General features: G+C 38.9%; 1 protein-coding gene across 5 annotated transcripts in view; it reads left to right on the forward strand.

Annotated features, from left to right (window-relative positions):
- The window catches only part of LIN7A (lin-7 homolog A, crumbs cell polarity complex component), a 102,663-nt gene extending 89,941 nt beyond the window's left edge, over positions 1-12,722 (forward strand). For 4 of the 5 annotated variants that reach the window (XM_084633576.1, XM_084633574.1, XM_084633573.1 and 1 more), the window contains 2 exons: positions 10,626-10,838; positions 12,041-12,720. In XM_084633576.1, coding sequence (XP_084489702.1) covers positions 10,626-10,838 — 213 coding nt within the window. In that variant the 3' untranslated portion in view covers positions 12,041-12,720. Of the gene's footprint in view, positions 1-10,625; positions 10,839-12,040 lie in introns of all 5 variants that reach the window. The other variant, XM_084633577.1, reaches the window with a different exon arrangement.
- The last annotated feature ends 7,021 nt before the right edge of the window (positions 12,723-19,743 follow it).

The following is a 19,743-nucleotide window of genomic DNA, read 5'->3' on the forward strand; positions in this document are numbered from 1 at the left end:
AACAACCATAGATAAGTTTGTGATAAGAACCAGCAAACTACAAAAAGAGGTAATTGATGAAAAAATTGCCCAGTTTGTTTATGCAACAAACTCTCCTTTTCGTATGACTTAGAACCCACACTTCATTAACATGATTCAGTCATTAAGACCAGGATACAGTCCACCTGACAGAGCAAATGTAGCAGGCAAATTGTTGGATAAAGTGTATGAAAGAGAAATTGAGCAGTGTGCAAAAGGTCTAGAGGGTAAAATTGTTAACCTGCGTCTTGATAGGTGAAGCAATGTCCACAACGATCCTGTTAAGGGAATGTCTTCCTTACAGAAACAATTGATATATCAGGAAATTGACACACACAGCAGAATACTTACAAGAAGTGCCTGTGAAAAAAATTTAAATGTCTAGTATGCAGCTCGGTCACAGACAATGCTGCAAATTTATCCAAGAAGAGAGAGTGAAGAGAGTCCCAAGCTAATAACATACCGTTGCAGTGCTCATTTGATGCACCTTCTAGCCAAAGACTTAAGTGTTCCAGAAATAAAGGCCAATGTTGTTGAAAGTGCAAAATACTTCCAGAACAACCACTTTGCAGCAGCTGCTCTGAAAAAAGTGGGAGGAACCAAGCTAGCTCTCCCACAAGACATGTGATGGAACTCAGTAGTGGACTGTTTTGAGCACTATATCAGGAACTGGCCTAATCTGACGACAGTTTGTGAACAAAATCGTGAGAAAATAGATGGCACTGTCACAGCAAAAGTTTTCAACATTGGGCTTAAGAGAAATGTTGAACACATGCTGAGTACCCTGAAGCCTATTTCTGTCGCCTTGAACAAAATGCAGGGAAATAGCTGTTTTATTGCTGTCGCTGTTGAAATTTGGAAGGAACGGAGTGAGATCTTAAAAAGAGAAATATGCAATGACAGAGTTAAATTATAAGCATTTAAAAAACCAGTGGGACAAAGCACTATCTCCAGCTCATTTTCTTGCAAATATTCTCAATATTCAGTACCAGGGTCAAACCTTAACTGCTGAAGAGGAGGAGTTGGCGATGACATGGACATCCAGCAATCATCCCTCCATAATTCCAACTATAATAAACTTCAGAGCTAAGGCTGAACCATTCAAGAAATATATGTTTGTTGATGATGTTTAAAGAAAGTCACACCAGTGAACTGGGGAAAGTTACTTAAGTATTTGGATTCGGAGACTGTTGAAGTGATAATCTCACTTTTAAACAGCAGTAGCTTCTTCTGCCGGTGTAGAAAGAATATTTTCTTTCTTTGGACTAATTCATTCCAAATTGAGAAATCGTTGGGACTTTAAAAAGCAGGAAAGCTTGTTTTTCTTTTCCACATTATGAACAAACAGGAAAATGAAGGTGAAGACGACTGAGTTAGCTGCAGTAGCCAGTATTTTAAGTTTCTCATGTTGACCAGGCTGACATAGTTGATTTAATTTTTGTTTTTTAAAAAAATATTTAACAATTTCAATTAAAAACAATTTTAACAAAAACAAACCTGATTTTAAAAAACTGTAATGTTTAACTAAATTCAAAATTCATATGCTTGTTTTATTAAAATATTAAATGTTTGCAGTTGAAGAAAGAAATCCAGAATACATAACATTGTTGTTTTAGTTAAATAAAACAATTTAAATGTCTGTCTGGTGATGTTCTCCTCCTAATACAGCATGGCAAGAAAATCCTCCAAATATTAATGATTAACCTGTTGAATTGGAGATAGTTCACCTCCCAATGACTTCATAAATAATCTGCTTCAGTTACCTTTGGTAAATGAAATACCCAAACAATCATTCATTTTCTGATATAGCTGTAAAACTAATCTGAAAAGTTTTCAAAATAAATCACTTTAAAAAAATATAGTGCGTACCTTCTGAAAATGAAACCTACATCTATTAATACATATGAAGAATATGTATTAAGGTTATAACAACCAACAGGAATGCACTTTTATGTAGAAATCCATGATTAAATCGAGTCTTCCTGACTAGTGATTTAAATCATGATTTAAATGAATTTGATTAAAATGGTAAATACATACAGGGATGCGTAAAGTAAAAAGGTGTCATTTTATATAGTTACTGTACTTTTCAGTCACTTTCAGACTGACTGATTTGCAATAGTTTCACTCCAAACAAGGGAACTGGAATAGAGAGGAGAAGAATCAGGCCTAAGTGTCTTTGGGACAAGTTCTGCCCTCAGATCTCCCCATAACTTCTTATCACATATTTGTTGCACCTCTCCTGTGCATACCAGGAGATTAATAAAAGTATTGCACTGCAGTTTTTCAGAGTGACAACATTGAGTCCCTGGGCAGAATGTATCCCTTTTAAAAGAATTTTCTAACAGTCTGAAGACTTAATGATGAGTTAGGATTACACTATTTCTTATTCTTCTTACAATTGCCTCATAAATATTACAGTGTGTTTTCTTTGTGTTATAATCTTTGTCCTCAGAATAGGGCACATTTTCAGTGTGATAGTCAACTCATCATAAAATGTGAGGTCATTGTGGCATAAAGCTAAGTATTCTGTTCCTTCCTTGCCCTTTGCACAGCCCCATTAAAATCCATGAGGCAGAGGTGAAATGTCAGTAAGTAGATTTTGTAAAATATTAAAATAGTATGGCACACTCCAATAGCATGTGTCTGCCTAAAAACACTGTACAAAAGACTGTAATCCTGTATTCCTTATGCACCCAAAACTTCCACCCTAATCTCCCATTGACCATCACCTCCCTATGAAAGGGACATAGGATCACACCCCAAAATGATTCATAATAGGCTTGAAATAGAAGAATGTTCAGCTTAATTTTCTGTTCATGGTAAGACTTTTGTCAGGAAGGTTTCTCAAGTCAAGGATGGGAATTTCTAGTTTAAAAAAAACAGCAAACAAGAGAATAGCCAATAGCCTTAGGGGTATGACACCAGGTGGTATGTGGGAAATCCAGATTCAAGTCTTGGCTCTGTCTAATTTGGAACAGAAACTTGAACCCTGATCTCCGACATCCCAGGTGAGTGTCCTAACCACCAGGCTATGCTAGGGTGTGTGTGTGTGTGTGTGTCTGTGTTTCTCTCTCTCTCTGCCCCGCCCCCATGTTTTTGTGTGTGAAAGTGTCTAAAGGCCTCAGTTTTGTCCCCATGCAGAATAGGAAATTTTGGGAAATTGTGAAAAATTTGCTGACCATCCCTATGCACTAAGGAGGAAAAAGTATGATTCCTTAAAAAAAAGAAGAGTTACTATAGAGATCAATCAACTTCACAAGTTCCGGTTGAATACTTAACCAAATAAGTTACTTGAACTTCACAGGTTGGAGGTAAATCAAATAATCTCATTGGTATTTAGCATCACTGCCAACCGATAAAGGGAAAAATACAGGTTAAAAGGAAATTAAGTGTTTTAATTGACCAACAGACTTAACTGGAAAGATTTTTTTATTTCAGTTACAGCTGGACAAATGCAGTAAAAATAGGTGAACTGTCAAATTTTAAAATTCATTTGCTTTGACTATATTCTCACCTCTTTGTGAGCAGCCTACAGAAGTTTACTTTCAGGAATGTGCACTGGAACAAATATTAAGCTAATATTGCAGAAAACAGATGTCAAATTCACCATTTCGAGTATGCACACGAGAAACATGAATCTAAGAGTTATGCTCATCAGGAGAGGTGAGACAAACATATCTGTGATCCATGTCTAATGAAAAAACCCCTCTATTTTGAATTATAAATGTTGAAAACTTGAAACAATACCTGTTGCTAACAATTCATAAGCCATCCAGAGGTGAATTATACCCACACAAAACATTTCTAGAATAGTTTCAAAACAAAAAAAAATATGGAAGTAGTGATCTTTTCACAGACAACTTGAGAATAGAAGAAAAAAGAGCTAAGTTTTGCTAACCTATTGTTCACTGTGAACAGGTCACCTGCATCTGAGAAAAAGCAAATAATATACAGCAGGTGCAGTATAACAGATGGATCAGCAGTGGTACATGAGATGAAAATGAAATATCAGCAGCTTGCTTATGTTCATATGTTGGTGGTTATCCAACTTTATAATTATCAACATAAAGCTAGGGCTGAGCATTCAGAACCTGTATTACTTATCCTAGCATGAGCGGTTGGTGTCGCTTAAATTGTCTCACCAGAAGTTTAAAAGAAATACCCGATCAGTGTGCAGGGGAGTAAAGTACCTTGTATGCAGTAAGCCCCGCAGATGGCTCAGCCAGGACACAGAGGTAGCTGTCCATATTTGGCATTGGTTATGCTTTTATTGCATAGCTACTGTTAGTCAGATATTGCAGGGGATACAGCATAAATATACAAGAACTAATTCTCATCCAACATCTGTACTTACAGACCTCAAATAGCAATACTATTCTCACTTTGCTTGTTGCCCAGTAATCAGATTCCTTTTCCTTGTCTGCAATTGAGTAGGGGATTTTTGACTATAATTATACGCACCTGGGTATAGTAATGACAGTGCTTTCTTGTATAATATCTGCAATTCCTTTACCTATTGTTATCTCTACATTAGGTATTTTATTTTTATTCTGCTTGATAGCACCTGCCAATGCTACAAGATTAAAAAAAATTATATGTGTATTCTGAATATCTTTCTCTTTGCTGTTCTTAGGTTGTTAAACAAAGAGGGAGGAAGCCAAGTTGGGTGTTAAATAGTATCACAACCTTTTATTCAGCAAGCAGCACTGGCATCTGGTCTTCTTTATTAGAGGGGGTGTTAGTGAGCGGTCCCCCAGATAACACTCAGCATACAAACACGTTATGCTTTAGTTAAACAGAGGTTATTAGGCTTGATACAGGGGTCACTGAGTAATATTTAATTGCCTGTGTATACAGGAGATCAGACTAGATGATCTAATGGTCTCTTCTGGCCAAACTCTTATGAATTTAAGAGTGACAGCAGGAACAGATGCATTAAAACTAAGTGCAGTAATGGTGTTGGATGCAGCCGAACTCACCTTTAAATTAGCTTTGGTTGATAATACCTGAACTCAGGTCTGTGATGGGATCAAGTTCCATATTTAGTAGCATAATCGTTTACTTTGCCTTTTGTAGTTTCACCCTCCTTGTTTTGTTTGAAAGCTTAAGTCTTTATCCTGCACCATTCAAGTCAATGGGAGTTTTTCCATTGACTTGAATGGGAGCAGGGTCAAGCCCTTCATTACTAACTAGAAGAAGATGGTGTTAAGCTGGAGGACTTTATACAAATGGGGAGGGGACCGGGGTGAAGTCCCAAAAATGAGCAGCTATGAATTGCGATCAAGTTTAAGTGGTTTGAGAAGTGGATGTACACAATCTTGTTGAGTCCTTTACACAGGCACAACCACAATTGCGTACAGCACTGTCTGTAGCCATCCATCCCCTTTAAAAAAACAAAATAAAATGTTTTATACTTAAATAATTGCATGCAAATTCAAATATGCTACTTGCCATGTGCTTTGCTGCCTATTATAAATAACAGCAGTGAAGTAAATATATGCTGCTCAGTAAATATAGACAGTGTTAATTGCTATGGGTGCCCAACGCTGATGCCGATTCATATTGACCAGAATTCGTTAGTGTTAGGATATAGATATTCAGGCCTGTCTGCAAAGGCCTGTACTTTAAGAATTTAGGTGTATTCTCATCGCTTGGCTAGTTCTAGAGGTATAAAAGAAAGAAATCACTGTCTGCCGGTGTAAGGGCCTTCTCTTACTGTGACAGTTTGTGGCCCTGTGCTTAGGCTCAGGCCTTTGGCTAAGCAGCAGAGACAGCCATAAGCTGGGAAGTGAACGGTCACATCCTCACATTCCAAACTAGTCACATTGAAATAAGGTGCTATTGGGCTGTTAGGCACTATCAGGACAGGATTGTATTCCTATCACCTCCAGAGAAAGGGAAGTACCTAGAAAATGTAAAAGGAAACTTCGTTTGATAGCATCCTGTCTGGCAAGAACTCACTTATCAATAGCTGGGATGTGAAACCCTCACATCTGTATTGTCTTGTCATTATAGTTTCCACTTTGCTATTGTTTGTCTGTATAATCTCTGTCTGGTTCTGTGATTGTTCCTGTCTGCTGTATAATTAATTTTGCTGGGTGTAAACTAATTAAGGTGGTGGGATATAATTGGTTACATAATCATGTTACAATATGTTAGGATTGGTTAGTTAAATTTCAGGAAAATGATTGGTTAAGGTATAGCTAAGCAGAACTCAAGTTTTACTATATAATCTGTAGTCAATGAGGAAGTGAGTGGGTGGGGGTGGGCATGGGCATGTGGGTAAGGGAGATGGGAACAGGGAATGGGGGTAAGAAAATTGGAATCATGTTTTGCTAAAGGGGAAAATGGGAACAGGGAATGGGAGTAAGGAAGTTGGAATCATGTTTGGCTAAGGGTAGGAATGGGAACAGGGACACAGGTGTAAGGCTCTGTGGTGTCAGAGCTGGGAAGGAGGATACTAAGGAAGGAAACTGGAATCATGCTTGCTGGAAGTTCACCCCAATAAACATCTAATTGTTTGCACCTTTGGACTTCGGTTATTGTTGCTCTCTGTTCATGCAAGAAGGACCAGGGAAGTAAGTGGGTGAAGGAATAAGCCCCCTAACAGTTAGGAAGAAAGTGATATGCAGAAGGATGCAGAGCTGCATGTGGTTAGTTTCAAGAACAGAAGTCACTTTAAAGTGATCAATGTGACTATGTCACATATTAATGATTTATTATATAGCTAGCACAGTAAGCACTGAGTACATTCTCCTCTGATGGAATTCAGTACATCCTATGGGTTTATTAAAATAGATTGATTTTGAAAAAAAATCAAACCACAAAACTCCTAAGCAAATTTTTAGTTTGTACATGCAAATTATCTTTCAAATAAATTTTAAAATACCCTATTCATGTATTGTTTTCCATTTGAGCTCTGATCATTTTGTGCATTAGACATATTCTCACCTAAAAATTTTTCAAGTATTTATAGTGGAATTCTATTTTCTGCAAATTACTTTCATTTAGCTCTGGAAGTTCAGCAGATTTGTATCATCATAATCACAACAACTAAAAGAAAAAGTGTACTCTGTCACATAACTTTAATACTATTTTAAGATCTTGCAGTGGGAGGGTTATAGAAGAGATTTAGAAAATCTGTACTTCAGAAACCATATGGTCATGCATCTGAAGCTACATGGAAGGGAGTTAGTTAGTTAGTTGAAGGTTCCTTCTCACTCTGGCTGCCAAATACAGAATGGCCTGCAGAGGTGAAAGTAAGCTGGTATGGTACGGTATAGCATAGCATACCATCAAGAAAGTGCTGACTGTACCGGCAGGGCTGCTGACGGGTGCGAGGGGGGAGGGCAAAAGGGGTAGTTGCTGCAGGGCCCATATCAGGGCCCTGCGTACCGATAAGTCATTTAAATTACTTTTACCCCTGGTCCTACCTCATCATTTTAGCACCTGAAATGATAATTATCATTCCCCCAACTTTGAATATAAATATAATGCTTTCTGAAGCATGTTCACATTTCTGAAATACTTATGTCCCATCAGTTAATCTAAAAGTTTATTCCTTGCTTGCGACAGTATTTTCCAAATATGTTGTTGATGTATCTCTTGTGTTTGCTGCCAGCAAGAGGTTAGAGGACAAACAGTATTGATTGTGTTACACATTTCATTGAAGTCAAGTCATGTGCCTGCTTTTGGCATCTTCTGCCTTGAAAGTTCTCTCTCATAGTGTGCCACAGCAGAAGTAATTCATATTTGTTCTGCCCTGTTCACACAGTATTCACAATCTATTAGAAGTGACAAAAATAAGCAAAATTTTCTCTAATTTCTGACATTCCTAAAATGATGCCAACATATTCTTGCAATATTGGACTTTTATTAGTGCTGCTTCTTCTCTTTGGAAATTTGTGGCATATGGGCATAGTTTCCTTTTAAATACCATGATACACAATTGCTTCAAGATCCTGTGTGGCAAAGCTTTGATTTCTTTTCTTTTATGAAAAAAACATTCATTTAAAAATGGTCTACAATCCACATGAAGATCTTGGTTGTAGGGTTTTTGCACTGAGACACTTTTGTTTGTTGGAATGTATATGACAATCATCTGTCATTATAGAATTCCACCATTCCACCTAATGTGTGGAACAATTTGTACTCCTGAAATGCACTTCAGTCAAGCAATTTAGTGGGGAAAAAATGAAAAACCTCTTTCAGAGAAATCAGCTCTGCTTTTGAAGACCTACTATTTAAAAACAATGTAAGCATACAAATCAGAAATTAAGCACATTTGGGAGTATGTTTCATTTCACAGCAGATTCAAAAAATGACTTGCATTAAGTGTGAGAAAGGGTATGTACTGATCGGACAAGAGAATTTTGCCCTTAATCAGGGCCCTGAGATCTGTCAGTTGTTAGTGTGTTTTCTCCCTCATTCCTTTCTTTTCCTCTGTACTCTACCACAAATAAAGTTAGATAAAGTACCACTTTTGAGGGACTATATCAAACCTCATTGACAGAAGACCTTGCTTTCTCTCACAAATAGGCATTATCACTCACTTGTTCCAAGGACTGAATATCACTTCTTGTGAGGATTGGAAATCTAGAATTCAGAACTGAAAGAAAGAGAAGGAAAGGGGCGTTTGGGGAAAAGAGAGATAAGGAATTATAGGAAATTGAAAAGGAATAGATAGTTACATGTTGAGAAGCAGTCAGTAAAGAGGATTTACTCTGCTCAAACCTACGTTCCAAGGAAGCTAGTGGGAAATGAGATACTGGAAGCTGCTTTTTAAAGTTGACTTCAGTGGTAGGTTGGTCAGGGGATGAAAATTTGGTTAGTCTCCTTTTGTGGGTAATTCTATATAGAAAAAATGTCAACAAAATTGCTATTTTTTTTAAGCTTAGAAATTTCAGTAATGTCTCATCTCCTGCTTTTTCTGAAGAATCCAGAGATGTGGTTTCTTGGCTCTTAATTGAAGGAGGTCTTCAATCTTTAGCAAAAGAGCTTTCCTCTGAATTGTTTGTTGTCTATTTGAGTTAAGTGGGTGTTAACAAAAACAATAGTTTTAAATAGTCTGAATAACAACAAACAAACAAAAAGCCCCACACTTCTCTCAGTTATGTTTCAATTCATAGATATCAGAGTTCTCCACTTACCCTTATGGTCTTCCAGGAAACCAGGGTAAAATTCCCAACTGAATAGTAACAAAAAAGCCACCTTCATACATCATAAAAAGTCAGAAAGCTCTCTTTCACTTGCATGCCATATTTTAAATGTTTGGATTTCACAAACCATGAACTTGTCTCACCTACACTTGTGCCACCTCCTCCCCACTGTGGCGACACGCCTTTTTATTTTTTTCCAATATCAACACCCACAAACCACCACACTCAAAGCCAGTCTGGTACTGCAGAGTTTAGATAGAACTGCAGTATTTTTAAAACTAAATTCAAATTCTGTTTTCAGACAGAGTTAAGTCCTGCATAAATATGGCTTAGCAACAAGGGTATATCTACACTGATAAAAAAAAAAAACTTGAAGTACCCAGTGTCAGAGCCCAGGGCAGCTGATTTCGGCTTGTGGGTCTAGAGCTTCAGAGCTATAAAATTGCAGTGCAGACATTCGGGGTGGGACTGGAACCTGCGCTCTGAAACCCTGTGATGGGGGAGGATGTGACCTTTTGGGTAGGCTAGTTTATGATCTTGCAAACATTTAAATATGTGCATCACTCTGTACTCACGTGAGCAAGACTTACAGAGTTCAAAGTGACTACTTGCATGAGGAGGATTATGTACATGCTCATGTGTTAGGATTATGAAAAGTAAGGTCCTGGTTCATCACTCACCCCTTGGCCTCCTGGTTTACTCTTGAAGATGCAGTAAGTGCCCATTGCAGTACATATGCCTGTCTGTACTAACTGGATGGAGAGCACCAGCTCATTTCGCGTAGACTACCAAACAGTCACTACAGGAAGGGGTCTGCACTTGTGATACTAACTCCTATTCAGCAAAGGATGCAGTTATGCATGTGAGCAGTCCCATTAACTTCTCAACACAAGTAATCTCTGAAGTTAGTGGGCTTGCTCACATATTTGAAGTTAAGTAGGGGCTTATATATTGCATTGAGCTCCATGCAGTCTCAGTGCCTGACAAATGAAAGGCTGTTGAGCCATTCCCAAAGGCCCAACCTTCTCGGTTCTCTTAAGCTTTCACACTCACTGCATTCCACTTTCTTATCTGGTAGCCACAGGAAAGGTTTGACATGCTTTTCTTAAATTCAGTTGTTTTTGCATTATTTTGGCTTGTATATTTGCAAAACTCTCCCCACCCCCAGTTTTTGTATGAATCAGAAATTATGCTCATTTTCATATTTCAGATGCAACCTAAAAATGATTCAGGCGTCATATTTAAAATGCAAAGAGAGATAATCTATCAACCTTGCATACATCTATTTACATGTACCCCTCCCCCCCCATGACCATTTGAAAAGTCTAAAATACGGAAACAGCTTAAACCACTGACATCCTTTCTGTGACAGCAAGTACTAGAAGAGGGCAGGACTCTGGATAAAACCAGCATCTTTAGAATGCTCTCTGTTCTCCTTGCTTGCAGAGTGTGGAAGGAGAGCACCATGAAAAAGCCGTGGAGCTCCTGAAGGCTGCTAAAGATAGTGTCAAGTTGGTCGTGCGCTACACTCCCAAAGTGCTGGAAGAGATGGAGGCTCGTTTTGAAAAACTGAGGACAGCACGACGCCGGCAACAGCAGCAACTACTAATTCAGCAGCAGCAACAGCAGCAGAATACACAGCAAAATCATATGTCGTAGGTGAGACTATTCATTGCTCATGCTTTTGGCTCAAACCTGTGAAGGGTTGAGCATCTCTTACCAGCTGCTGGGCATTGACCGCAACGGGAGCGGAGAGTGCTTACCGCTTGGTAGACTTCAGTGTGCCCTACCCCAAGAAAAATGCACTTTGCAAGTAGGGGATTTGCCACATTTTGATGTGGAGCTATTTTTCCAAGTCTGAATCTAGAAATCAATGCCTGGCATACAAGTCTGGCAGGGAATACAAGGAAGAGTCTGAGCAGTAAGTTAGTATTCTTTCTGGGCACCCTCTCATACTGTATTTTACTCTCATCAGCCAAAAAATAGAGTTCTTGTAAAAAGTAAGAATTTTTTGCTACCAGTTTTAGCTTAATATACCAATCCCTTACTACTACGCTGAATAGCATCTACACATATGAGGGGAAGTTTTCCTAGCCTTTTCACAGCTACAAAAAGCCAAAATGCACAAGAGCCACTGTGGTTCCATTGCATAATGTGGTGGAAAGGTGCTTAGCTGCACATCCTACCTCCACTGTGGTAGGGAATATTCCATTCACCGCTTTTGTACCTATATGGCCAAAATTACTGTAGTAGCTGAGTGCCTTACAATCTTTAATGTATCCTCACAACACCCCTGTGAGATAGCACTTCCTTCTATCACTCCCACTTTCCAGATGGAGAACTGAGAAGCTAAGTGATTTATCCAATGTCATCCATGAAGTTTTTGCGAATACAGACTAACACAGCTGCTACTCTGAAATCTGGTGAAGCAGGGACTTGAACCCAGCTCTTCCAAGTTGTAGGCTAGTATCTTGCTTTGGTCCCCTAAACAAGAGTCTTTTGCTGAGGTTTTGCATGAGAGATCAGAATTTTGCTTGATGGATCCTTATTCTGTGAGTCTTAGTCAAAATTCCTATTTTCCGCTCTTAATGTTACAGATATAAATGGTTATGTTTTGTGTAATAAATTGTGTTTTTCTACCTTAAACTGGACTGTTTCAGGAACCATTAAACATTAAAATGCAAAATTTCAAAGGTTTTAAATAAAGTTTAGACAATCTCACCCCAACTCAATCTTTAAAAGTATTATAGTGCTCGTTGATGTTATTCTTAGTTGGGGAGAAAGGAAGGAAAATATGAGTGATCTAATCCCCCAATTCTTTTTGTTAGCTCTGAGAAATGTTTTTGTTTGTTTAATTCTAGGTTATTCTCAAGAATAAAATCTAGATCAAGAATTCAGTAACCAAGCAATTGGAGCTGTGCTTCAGTATTCCAACCTACAGCTATAAGAAAACAGAGAGAACACAATAACTGAATTTATCAAGAAGTTATGAACAAGTGGAGTAAGAATAAATTAGTAAGAACCACAACACACCTGGTACCTTCTTTATCAGGCTTTTCAGTACAGTGCAGTTTCAGATACAAGATTTCTATGACTTTATTCCTAATGAGCAGTATGGTAAGTAAACACTATGAAATGTAGAGAAGTTTGGGGATTCTGAATAAATCTTTGTAAGGTCCAATCTTGCACTCCTTATTCTAACAAAACTCTGGCCTATTGGTTCACTGAGGTCAGTGAGGATTTTATCTAAGGAGGCCAAGATCGGCTGCTAGTGAGGGTGAAGTCTTTCTCTGCAGTTATTTCCAGAAATGAACAACTTGTAGTCCATCAACGAAACTGCATCTGTTCAAAATTTTGCCACAAACATAAAACAAACTCCCACATCACATTCCATAACCTCTTTTTACTATATATTGTAGAGTTGTTTTAATCTGACTTCCAGTTTATAATAATTTTCAATTTTTTCCCTGAAAATAGCAAGTTACTATATTTATACGTATTCAGTTGTAAAAGCAATTGGCTTTTTACTCTTGATGTTTCCATATATTTTATTATGCATCAATAGAGTGAGGCAGTTTTAGATTTACTTTAATTTTATTAGTAGTAAGGCTAGAGAATCCTAGAACGTATTTTTAAATATAGGTATTGCTTGTATCCACTATAGCTATTATTCTGAAATCTATAACTTAATATACTGTATATTTATTCCATAAAATATATATTATCAAAATGTACTTGTTACAGAAATAGGATCTTTGCTTACCATGAATTACAAATGTAGTAAGATAACATTAGCAAAAGACCAAGCTTTGTTTGCCACGTATTCATGTGATAAATAGAACCCAGCTATCTTAGCTTTTCTGTATTTTTAAATTTATTTTGTATTTCATTGCTAATATATTTAGGAGGAGAAGTGTAAATTGTTCCTGGCATATTTTCTTGTAACTCAGTTTGATCTTAAAGTTTAGAACTTTATCAAATCAAATTGGAATGTAAAAGCAAAATATATAAGAACCTTTTTAAGTTTACATTTACTTTTCCAAAGACTAATGAACAGTCACAGCCAAAGCTGGAAGGCTAAAAATATCATCTACCTTAGAAGTGAAAAAAACCTCAAATCCTGACCAATTTATTGTCATTTAAAAATATCTGCTATATAGAGAAGGAGGCAAAGCAGTGTCAAATGGAGGGAAGTTCTGCAATTCTTGCATACTGAAAACTCCAGTTGATTTCACTTGGAGTTTGGGGACACAAGGAACTCTGAACTATTCTGAATCAATGCTCTGGTTGCAGCCTTGTAACAAAAAAGCCAAAACATGTTACATCTTTTCTTTGCAAATACTCACATCATTGATTCCCTTCACTTCAGTATAAGATCTAATCAAATACAGAGCAGACAGCCACAGCAGGGGGAAATTGATATACCATAGTAGCATAGGTTTAAAAAAAAGAATACCTACCAGCCACCAGCTTTGACAGTGTTCCTTTACTATAATTAACTGCTGAAAGTAATCATGCTTTTAAAACCAAATTATATTAAAACACCAGATGAACAATACAATACCTAGAAATAATTCCATCCAGTGGTGTTGGTGACAACATGAATTAAACAGTGTAGCTTGAGTGTGCCACCAGAAGTTAAAGATAGAATATTCTTTTATTATGTTGTGCAAGGATTTTGTTTCAGCTTTTTTGTTTCATTTTTTAACTTAATAAGATTGTGATGTACCCTTTTGAAATATCTATTTTAAAGCTATATTTTTTAAAAACATTAGTATTGATAGTATATGAACTATTACTGCATATGACTGTATTATATATCACATGACTACTGCTCTGTAAGTTTTCAGAGACCAAATATTACACAGTGTGATTAGTGGGACCACTGTATTACATTCTTTCTGAACTCTCCCCTGATCCTGCCTGCCCCTCATCACAATAGCTAGATTTTAGTGGAATGGACAGTTAGTATAGTTAATTGGAAAAAAAATAGAATGTCATTAATGTCTTTATATAGAGAAGCATATCTAATTCATTTGCATATGTTATTGTTCAATAAATTATTTATACGTATTAATATTAACATCTCAGTCTCTACCAACATTTAAAAATAAGAGGAGAGTATAATACAGTACCAATAAATCAGATATTCTAAGGGGAAACAGAAGGGGCAAAAAATCATTGGGGTTAGATTAGATGACCCTTGCAGTCCCTTCTAACCCTATGTTTATGGGGTCAATTTCAATGATCATACCTGCACTGTGGATCTGTAAAGATGTAGCAAGTTAATCACTGGAGCCGCTGACAGCATCCTCTACATACTGCCAATAATCGGTCATCCTCTAAAAACTGAACCTTCAATTATGGATGTTTTCTGCATTTTTCACATAAAATTTACAGCTTTGATTCAGCATAGCACTTAAACACATGCTCGTGTACTTAACTAGAGCCTAAAAATGTGCACACGGCTCTCTCTCTCTCATTCATGCATTCCCACTGCTATAGCTAATTGTTTGCCTTTTTATTTATTGCTGTTACCGTATGAAACTGGTTTATCTGCCGTCACTTTAGTAAGTTTAAGGTCTCATTGATTTTGGCAGGAATAACTTGAGCCCCCTCAGATACATTTCCTTGTATTGACAGTGAATTGAACTAGAACAGTGGTTTTCAACCTGTGATCTGTGGACCTCTGGGGGTCTGCAGACTATGTCTAAGATTTCCAAAGGGGTCTCCACCTCCACTCAAAATTTTTTAAGGATCCACAAATGAAAAAAGTTTGAAAATCCCTGAAGTACAAGATCCACTAAATCTTTTCTGTCTCTAACTTGATACGTATAAAGGATACCATTCTTTGGGTCAGTGGCCCAGAGCTGGCCTGACTGTCCGATTAGCCTGGCCTGCTGCACCTAAGAAAGAATTGGAATTTAATTAGCTGACCCTCATATAAAGAGGCCAGCAAGAAGGGGTTTAGCGGGGAGAGAGGAACTGCAACATCCTGGAGGAAGTTGAGAGGCCAGAAGTGGTTCCCTGATGGCCCACTACTGAAGTTATTGCTAAGAGGAACTGCTTCAGGAATGCCAAATGTTCAAAAAGGGAGATTGGTGGGAGATCTGTATTACTGAGACTCTGAGGTAAGAGCCAGGAAATCTGGTTCGTGGAATTATTGGTGCGAGAGGCTAATTTGGGGGGAAAGGACTGCTATGCATGCACAGAGTTGGAAGAAAGAATCTGCAAGAGTTTGATTATGTTTTATTAAGAAGGCTCAATTAAAGAACCTACCTCAGCTGAGAAGTAGCTTCCCTGGATTCCTTGAGAAAGCTCAGTCAAATTAACCTCAGAGAGTGTGAACTGACCTAGCAGGACACAGTTTAGTCCAACAAGAGGAGGGGGCTATCAAATAGACCTAATCCTTCTACAACATGATAATCGAGAGGGAGCTGTCTGGCTTTGAGTTTCGCTATCTTTCCACTATGCCAAAGATCCAAAGACAAGATCCAAATCTGTCTATGAACACTAGATTTTTGACTCTCCCTGCATAAATCCCACAAACGTTGTCAAGGTTCCTCCCCCACTCTGAACTCTAGGGTACAGATGTGGGGACCTGCATGAAAAACCTCCTAAGCTTATCTTTACCAGCTTAGGTCAAAACTTCCCCAAGGTACAAAATATTCCACCCGTTGTCCTTGGACTGGCCGCTACCACCACCAAACTAATACTGGTTACTGGGGAAGAGCTGTTTGGACGCGTCCTTCCCCCCAAAATACTTCCCAAAACCTTGCACCCCACTTCCTGGACAAGGTTTGGTAAAAAGCCTCACCAATTTGCCTAGGTGACTACAAACCCAGACCCTTGGATCTTAAGAACAATGAACAATCCTCCCAACACTTGCACCTCCCCTTTTCTGGGAAATGTTGGATAAAAAGCCTCACCAATTTGCATAGGTGACCACAGACCCAAACCCTTGGATCTGAGAACAATGAAAAAGCATTCAGTGTTTTACAAGAAGACTTTTAATAAAAAATAGAAGTAAATAGAAATAAAGAAATCCCTCCTGTAAAATCAGGATGGTAGATATCTTACAGGGTAATTAGATTCAAAAACATAGAGAACCCCTCTAGGCAAAACCTTAAGTTACAAAAAAGATACACAGACAGAAATAGTTATTCTATTCAGCACAATTCATTTCTCAGCCATTTAAAGAAATCATAATCTAACACATACCTAGCTAGATTACTTACTAAAAGTTCTAAGGCTCCATTCCTGTTCTGTCCCTGGACAAGACGACTACAGACAGACACAGACCCTTTGTTTCTCTCCCTCCTCCCAGCTTTTGAAAGTATCTTGTCTCCTCATTGGTCATTTTGGTCAGGTGCCAGCGAGGTTACCTTTAGCTTCTTAACCCTTTACAGGTGAGAGGAGCTTTCCCCTGGCCAGGAGGGATTTCAAAGGGGTTTACCCTTCCCTTTATATTTATGACAAACGTATTATGCTAATCCAGGCAGGGTCTTTTTTCTGTCTGTGACAGATAAAAAAATTGATCGTTTTTTGTAAAAGTGTTTCAGAATACCACACAGAGAATTCTACAGAAAGGAAGCTTGGGGGACAGGTGAGAATTTCATGGCATGCTTCTTAATACAGTGAAAGTTATGTGAAATGTTGGCTTCTCAGGTGCAGCTTACACAGTGGTAAGCGTAAAGATGAAAAGCCAGCGAGTGCACATGCTTTTCACTTGAATGAATGAAATGACATACAGTTCTGCAGTCTCCCATTGAAAACAAGTGTTGCAATGCATATTGGTCCACTATATTATATACTCCTGGGGGAATTCTGCACCAAAAATTTAAAATTCTGCACACAATCTTTGAAAATTCCGCACATTTTGTCAAAATAACACAATATAATCATGCCAGTTACAGTTTTGGTAATTTATTTCAAAATATCTGTCAGCAAGTACGTCTGTAACAACACAGACCAAAAAAAAAAAAGATTCTGGTAATTTTTTTTGACAAATAGATTCCTTATGAAGCATATTAATACAGAACTTTGTGTAATTCATTTAAATTACAATACAGAACTGTATTTCCTGCACTTGTCAGAAGCAGTGCAAAGGCTTGGGGGAGTTGGGGGTAACAGAAGAGCTGAGGGAAAGAGAAGAAGCCTAGGAGTGAACCTGGAGGGTGTTGAGTATGGGTGGGTGGGGGATTGTTAGGGTGTCTGGAAGCCTCCCCCATGCAGACCCTGGCTGACTCCAAGCTTCTTCCATTCAGTCAGGCACATCTGCCCCTGTCCCCTCACCCCACTAGCTCCTGAGCCCATGCTCTAGTCTTTCCCCTCACTAGCTATTCTGAACCCTAGTCTGTGACCCCTCAGCAGCCCCGTGTGCCCCACTCTGTCCTAACCTGGCTCCACTGGACATAGAATTTTGTATTTTCCTGCATAAAGTACATTTTGCACAAGAAAGTGCTACAGTTCTGCCTTTTGCCCACCAGAGGCTGCTGTGGTACTAGAACAGCTGGCATGAATGCAGCTGGCTGTTCTGGCACCACAGCGGCCTCTGGTGGCCAAAAGGCAGAACTTCAGCACTTAGGCAAAACGTATTTTATGTGGGAAAATACAAAATTATGCAAGACAAGACAAATTAATTCTGCGCATCCGCAGATGCACGGAATTCCCCCAGGAGTAATTATGCTATTCCTACAGTGTATAATGGGGGCCCCAGTTATACCGGGGACCTTTGAGAGCTACTGCAATAGGAACAAAAAAAGTAGGTCACACTGACAGATGGGGACAGTATTTCAGAAATCAGTGACTGGAAATGACATAGGAGTCATGGTGGATAACCAGCCAAACATGCGCTCCCTGTGAGATGCTGTGGCTAAAGCTCTAACATGATCTTTGGACGTATAAGCTAGGGAAGATCAAGTAAGAATAGGGAGGTAGTATTATCTCTGTATACAGCATCAGTATACTGTGCCTGGTTCTCATCAGTGGTGCCAATTCAAATATTTCTTGCGGGGGAGGAAAGACAAATTCTGGGCCACCTTAGGCCACATAAAAGACCCTGTTCCAGTCCCCATTCATTCTTCCCCCTCCTCCACCCAGGGATCCCAGGTCTCCCTTGGCTGGTGAATCTTCCCTTTCTCTTACCCACACAGTGCATGAGCCAGTGTCACCAGGGTCAAATTTTTGGCAGACTCCCCTGAGCTCCACCCCCTGTGTGCCAGTCTGTAATATCGATTTGGCCTGGCCTGGCCAAATTTCAACGGCATTGAAACCTTGCAGCTAGAGCAATGCTCCATTCTGCTCTGGCAGCAGCCACACTGACTTAGTATGGAAACACTGCTTAAAAGTGGTCGGACAGTACCTCCCCACATCCCCCAGCTTCAGAGCCTATGGAACTTTGAGCAAGTGCAAAAACCTTGTCGAGAGACATTAACTCACCACCAGTTTCCCCTAAATGCTGCCACTGGTTCTGGAGTTCACACTTGAAAAAGGACATTGGAAAATTGGAAAGGATTCAGAAGAGCTATAGGAATGATTTGAGGTCTGTACACTGGTCTTCCAGTGAGAAATGAAAGATGCTCAATCTATTAAGTTTACTCAAGAGGAGGTTAAGAGGTAACCTGATCATGGTCTATAACAGGGATCGGCAACCTTCAGCACGCGGCCCATCAGGGTAATCTGCTAGCAGGCCACGATACAGTTTGTTTACGTTGATCATCCACAAGCACAATTCCTGCAGCTCCCATTGGCCGGGAATGGCAAACTGCGGCCACTGGGAGCTGCGGGGGCCGTGCCTGTGGACGGTCAATGTAAACAAAATGTCTTGCGACCTGCCAGCAGATTACTCTGATGGGCCCATGCCAAAGGTTGCCGACCCCTCATCTATAACTTAGTATCTACATGGGAAAGAGTTTTCTGATAGAAGAGGGCCCTGTAATCCGACACAAAAAGGAACAGATTCAAAGATTGGAAGCCAAAGCTAGACAAGTTTATAGTAAAAATGAAGCACAATTTTTTTTTTTAATAGTGAGAGAAATAAATCATTGGATCAACTTACGGAGTGATATGGTGGATTCTCCCATCATTTAAGGTTTATAAATGAAAACTGGATGTCTTTTTAAGAGCTATTAGTACTGCTTTTGACTGGAGCAGTTACCCAATACTTGGAGTCTTGCAGGTTCTTTCCTTTAAGAGGAGAAATTGATGATTGAAGCAGCTGTTTCTTTGATGCAATCTTGTTTCATTACAAGGAATGTACATAAACTCCTGTTTCCCAGGACACAGGAAGGATCAAACAGCAGGACATGGGACTGTGAACAACACCTAAGTCTCTTTCCAGCCAGCACTCTCCTCAAAATCTCTCTCTGCTTTTTTCTCAGGGTCACTCATTCCTTACTACGTTTTCTGTCTAGTTCCATGTTGTTTTCTGCTGCTTCTCTCTCACACAGCTCCCTCAAACAATACCCAACCCTCTATATTTGCATTCAGCTCCAGTCAAATCCTTCTGCCCAAATAGCTCAGATTCCTAACTGACCTTGTATATGCCTCTGTTTTGGGTGGT

This window comes from Lepidochelys olivacea (genome assembly GCF_965140295.1).
Source record: "Lepidochelys olivacea isolate rLepOli2 genome assembly, chromosome: 1".
In the NCBI taxonomy this organism is placed as follows: Eukaryota; Metazoa; Chordata; order Testudines; family Cheloniidae; genus Lepidochelys; species Lepidochelys olivacea.